Source organism: Osmerus eperlanus, chromosome 22, assembly GCF_963692335.1.
Source record: "Osmerus eperlanus chromosome 22, fOsmEpe2.1, whole genome shotgun sequence".
NCBI lineage: Eukaryota > Metazoa > Chordata > Actinopteri > Osmeriformes > Osmeridae > Osmerus > Osmerus eperlanus.
In genome coordinates, this window is record NC_085039.1 from 10,849,297 (window position 1) to 10,855,296 (window position 6,000).

Genomic DNA, 6,000 nt, shown 5'->3' on the forward strand with positions numbered 1-6,000 from the left:
CCGTGTCACTTCCTGTAGGAGTTTGTGATGATCGTGGTGTTTGGGCTGGAGTACATCGTCCGCATCTGGTCTGCGGGCTGCTGCTGTCGCTACCGGGGATGGCAGGGACGTTTGCGCTTCGCCCGCAAACCCTTCTGTGTCATAGGTGAGTTATAACCCCTCTGTGAAGCATTCGTGAAAGGTCACTAAAGAGCTTTTCAGACAGCTTTCAGAGTTCGTGCCGCACCGGATGAGGTCATGCAAGTCATTAGAGCACAGGGTAACCACTCGGTTGTACCTTCAACACCAGCAAACACTATATCCAACCCCTGAGCAAAGTTTACCGCTGACAAATCCATCAGTTTACAAATCTTATCCAATCCATACTGCACCGCATTATACCTGACCTTAGTGCACCGCATTATACCTGACCTTAGTGCACCGCATTATACCTGACCTTAGTGCACCGCAGTCATATTTAGCTCCACTCACTGCTCTTGTGATGTGATATACAGTCATTGGTTTGTGTCTGACGTGAACGGTTTATGATTATTTACGGTGTTTAGCCGTATATATATCTGTCTACTGCTAAGCCAGTCTTCTCCTAGACAGCGAGTGCACAGGAGAGAGGGCTTGGCTGTCACACAGGGCACCCTGCAGGGCTGCCTTTACCGTCTCTGGGGGGGGGGGGGGGGGGGGGGGGTTGAGTGTCATCTCCCTGGGATGGTAGACAGGGGGGGGGGGGGGGGGCGCTAATAGAAAAGGGGTGGAGAGATGGGGTGAGAAGAGGGGGCCAGGTTACCTGAGAGCTGGGAGTGCTAGACGGAGGAAGGTGTCAAAGAGGTGTCCCAGTGCAGAAGGGGCTTGTTGTCTCGCAAGCGCTCTGTCTCGCCCTCTCTCTTTCACACACACACACACACGCGCACGCAGACACAGTGCAGTGTCTCTATTGCACTCCCACACACTGTCTCAACAAACCCCTCGTGTCCACTGGCACCTCTGCCCGACTCTGTGTCTTTGCATGTGTTTTGCCCTCTCTCTCTCTCTGCTTTTCCCTCGCATGGCTTTTCCTCTTCGCTCCATCCCTCCCTCCCTCTCTCTCTCTCTCTCCCCCCCCCTCTCTCCCCCCCCCCCCCCCCTCTCTCTCTCTCTCTCTCTCTCTCTCTCTCTCTCTCTCTCTCTCTCTCTCTCTCCCCCTCCCTCTCTCTCTCTCTCTCTCTCTCTCACTCCCTCCCTCCCCGTCGCTCAGCACCCCTCTTTTCCACCCTACTCGTTTACTCCCGTCTCCTCTTTCCCTCGTTCTTCACCCTGATTTCTGTGTGTCAATGATTTGTCTGAGTGGGCGTTGCTACTGTTCTTAAGTGGAACACAAGCCTATAAATTCTCTCATTCAGGAGTCATAATTCAGCCAACCTAGTCATTACAGCCAGGGTCCATTAGAGGTTTGTATATGTGTGTGCGCGTATGCATGTTCCTGTGTGCTCGTGCTTGTGCGGCCTGTGAACACGGAAAGGGTGTGTGTGTGTTTGTGTGTGTTTGTGAGTGTAAATGGCGGTGGATTACAACAGCTCATCAATTTCTTGAGACAGAAACCGATTTCACCTTAAGTGGTCCAAGCAGGTTATTTGTCCAGTGGAGTCGTTTAAAGATAATTAGGACCCTATCCTTCAGGTCCAACATACTTCCTATGCAACTGCAGCCAATCAGAGCTGCTGAAAACCTAGATGGATGACTCTCATTGTTGGGTTCCCATGATTGACTGTGGTTGTTCTTACAGCAGAGGAAGTCAACTTGGAAGTCAGTCTTGGACCGAGTGTAGTAATGAACTGTAAATTAACGTGTTTGACTTTTGGAACAACATTGCAATGTGAAAGATGGAATGTTTCTACATTTAGATCCAGGATTTGGTAAGTTTTGGCTGCCCACATTAACCAACGTTTTTGTGAATGAGACAGTAAGTGTGTCCTCTGTCTGACCCATGACACACACACACACACACACACACAACCCTCTTGAAGCAGTAGTCACGCTAACGGAAGATATCCATGGAAAAAAGACTGCCGATCATGGGGTCACAGGTTCGAATCCCCCCTCTGTACGTCTCATCGGATAAAATCGTCTGCGAAATGAACCCTCACAAAAGACGAATTAGAGAAGAAGAAAGTGATCTACAGAAATGGAGAGGATGTCTAAAGGTAGGGAGGACTTTGTTGACATCATGCCAGAGGATGTCGTCTCTTCCAGTCCCACATGTGAGACTTTCTGGAGACAGGAGCTGGAATGTGAACACACACACACACGCACACCCACACACACAGATGGGGCTTATGTCAGCAACCACACACACTTTCAGTTTACACAAATGACGTTAACACACACATACACACACTCTCACACAATAACAAGCACACCCACACACCGCTCAATCTCCGTCTCATTAAAATCCCACCAATCAGCAAAGCCCAGTACTTGACCGGCACCTCCGTGTCCCAGCAGGCATTGGGGGCCTGTCGGCATCGCCCCCCCCCCTCCCAGGTACCGTCAACGTAGTTTTCATAGTGTTGCCGTATTCCCACCACAACCGGGGTCAGGTCGATGGTCACTCTGTGGTCAGTGCTTTCTCTCACTTGTCTCTTCCCTCACTAGTCTCACCGTGGAGTTTGACAGCGAGGTGAATTATTTTCACAGACATACATACTGTAGGAGTGAGACGGCCGACAGCTGTTGGAATAATCTTCCTCTAGTCTAGAGTTTCCCCCTCCAAGAGGTTGAGTCTTTTGAAATGGTAGACGGGTGAGAGTAGAGGATGAGAGGAAGAGGGTTCGCCTGCTCTGGAGATGTTTGTGTTCTGAGGGTCGCTTGTTTTTCTTATCTTCTGCTGGCTGGGGGTTTGTCTCCTTGACTTCCCTTGGGTTCGCGCGCGCGTGTGTGTGTGTGTGCAACAGTTGTTTGACAGAGTCTTTGAGCATGCGTAGAAACTTTATGAAGAATTGTCGTTCTCTATTTATTTGTTCATCGTCTCTTCAGCCGCACATTTCTCTACCATTCAGCCCTCTCTTACCAAAGGTCTTTGAGCAATATCTTCTTGTCCTCCATCACCACTTGGACTGATATAATCCATAATCCATGGACTGATTATGTTGAGACAGTTTTATGTTTATCTGCAGACTGTAATCTGTCCCCATATGAAAGGAGAATGAAATGAAAGGAGTGAGCCTGTGCCTTAACATTAGTTTCCATGTAACATTGCAATTTACCTTCCCTGCTATGGAATCGGCCGTTGATTGTTTTGTCGGCGTTTATGGTCAGTTTTTGTAATCCGTATTGAAATTCCGTGAGATTTAGATGTCGTCTCTGTCCCTTCCCTTCTTTCTCTCTCTCCTCACCCCCTCCGCCGCCCGTTCCCCCTCTCTCTCAACCTCTCCCTGCCCTCTCTCTCCCTCTCTGTCCCCTCATTCACCCTCGTCTCCCTTCAGACATCATCGTGCTGGTGGCGTCGGTGGCGGTGGTGTCGGCGGGCAGCCAGGGGAATATCTTTGCCACGTCGGCCTTGAGGAGCCTGCGCTTCCTGCAGATCCTGCGCATGGTGCGCATGGATCGCCGGGGCGGCACCTGGAAGCTGCTGGGCTCTGTGGTCTACGCACACAGCAAGGTGGGGGGGGGGGGGGGTGAGACACACACACACCTGTGTGCCCCCCTGCACACACGCTTTACATCCCTCCCCCCCCCCCCCCCCCCCCCGCAGGCAACTTTATCTTTTTAGCTCCCACTCAGTGTTTCTCACTCTCTCCCCTCTCTCTGTCTTTCTCTTCCTCACTCGCTCTTCTATGTCTCTTTCTCTGTCTTTTCCCCTCTCTCCTTCTCTCCCTCTCTCCCTCTCTCTCTCTCCCTCTCTCTCTCTCCCTCTCTCTGTCCCTCTCTCTCTCCCTCTCTCTCCCTCTCTCTCTCCCTCTCTCTGTCCCTCTTTCTCTCTCTCTCTCTCCTCTCTCTGTCCCTCTCCCTCCCTCTCTCTCTAGCTCACACTTTTCGTCCTGCTCCTCCACATCTCTAACATCATCTGTGACGCCCTGGGGTGTGTGAAACCAGTCCTAGGGTCATTTATTCTTCAAGAGCCAGTTGTCAATATGGCCTTATAGCAGACAATAACTACAGAACCACTAGACAGTGTGTGTGGGTGGATGCACACGAGCGTAAGAACAGAAGAGATAGGAGGGAAATACAGCCTCTCTTTCCGGAGGCTGCTCTCTCCTGCTGCTGGTGTGAAGCTGAAGGCCAGAGGAGGCCCCCTGCTGCTCCTAACACACTGCACCACCTGCCAAGGAGTACGCACACATAATCCAGGTCTATGCTGCTCAAGGGCCTCAGGTCTCAGCGAGAGGCTTAACAGCATGGTGTGTGTGTGGGCGGACTTGCGTTTGTTCGCACACCGTGACGCTCACACACACACACATACACGCACACAGGCTTGATCACAGCACCCCTCACTAAAGAGGGTCATGGAGATGACGTTAGTCTTCGACCAGAACGTGGTCCAAGGAGCGTACCAAGTTAGTTTTGTGAGGGGTGTTCTGAGGGTGTGGTAGAATCCTCAGGCTGAGTTTAATCCCTGGGCTCTCATGCCCTGGTCATCTCGCGTGTGTTATTACATACTCTCTGATCTAATCTCACTTATCTGTGCGGGATTAGATAAGGTTGCTGGATTCGGGGGGGATGTGGGGGTATATTCAGGTCCACCCCCCCCGGCCCCACGCCTTAATCCCAATTGAGCCGCTCCTGGATGGCGGCAACAGTATAGGGGGGGGGGGGGGGGGGGGGGGGGTTGGGTGACACATGGAGAAGAGTCCACCTCAGGTCACCAGCTCTGCAGACAGGGGGTTGTTGTATTGTGGGATTAAGTGTTGCTTTTCATCAGGCGGGATTCCTTTGAGGGTGTGTGGGTAGGGAGAAAGTGACGTAGGTAGGATGGATGACTGTAGGATCTGCTGTAACTAAATATACCTTCTGACGTTGTGGTAATGGTCTGCAGTTCTAACTAGCCTCTTCTCTGTGTCCTCCATCTTTGGTCGTAGGAGCTGGTGACCGCATGGTACATCGGCTTCCTGGTCCTCATCTTCTCCTCCTTCCTGGTGTACCTGGTGGAGAACAAGGTCAACAATGAGTTTGCCACCTATGCTGACGCCTTGTGGTGGGGCACTGTGAGTTCCCCCCCCCCTTTTCTCTCCGTATTCATAATGGAACATTCCACCAGGCTGCTGAGAATGAGGAGGGACTGTCGGGGGGGGGGTCTATCTGTATCAGTTTTAACATAATTGTGTCTGCTTTGGTAAAACTAAATCTACTTTGTAATGTTGACAACATTGCACTGTCTGTGCTTTGTCTTCTTCCATGGCAACAAGATGGGATTGTGCCTCAGAACAGTCCATTTTTGGGGGGGATTGAGTGAATTTTACTCGAACACACTGTACTTTTTACCCCCAAAAAAGAAGCCCAGAAACTTTCATATCGGGCTGACACTCTCCATTTGTCTTGTTTTGCTGTTTCTCAAAGCTTTGATTACACCTTCTCCATTAGTGCCAACTTCAATAGCCATCATTTCCATGCAAGGCCCAGAAAAATCATAATGACACAAAAATGGCCGAAGCTATCTTTGTCAAGCATGGCGGCCAGGTCTGAATAGGGGGAAAGCCAGCGAGATGGGAGTCGGTAAATCAATAAGGAATTATCTTCTGTCCTTGCAGTCCATTAGAGAGTGAAATAGCAGGAGATGAAAGCAACACAAAGGCTGTGGTTAGGAACAGTGCTTAGAGCCAGACTACAGCCACAGGATACAATAAACAGGGCTCTTTCCCTTAAATGAGGCCCAGTTTATTGAAGAAAATTGTCAGCATTTTCTATCAAATTTGTCAGAATTACATAAATCTAATTTGTTTATTGCTCCTCATAATGACTCACTGGTGTAGCAGAATGAGATGACCGCTTCTCACCATTCCAACTGTTTTATCAGATCACCTTGACCACCAA

The 6,000-nt window shown here is 50.4% G+C and overlaps 1 protein-coding gene across 1 annotated transcript in view; it reads left to right on the plus strand.

Annotated features, from left to right (window-relative positions):
- kcnq5b (potassium voltage-gated channel, KQT-like subfamily, member 5b) overlaps positions 1-6,000 on the plus strand; it is a 44,567-nt gene that overhangs the window by 26,248 nt on the left and 12,319 nt on the right. Inside the window, exons 3-6 of the mRNA XM_062448911.1 lie at positions 19-145; positions 3,456-3,631; positions 5,049-5,174; positions 5,984-6,000. Coding sequence (XP_062304895.1) covers positions 19-145; positions 3,456-3,631; positions 5,049-5,174; positions 5,984-6,000 — 446 coding nt within the window. The remainder of the gene's footprint in view (positions 1-18; positions 146-3,455; positions 3,632-5,048; positions 5,175-5,983) is intronic.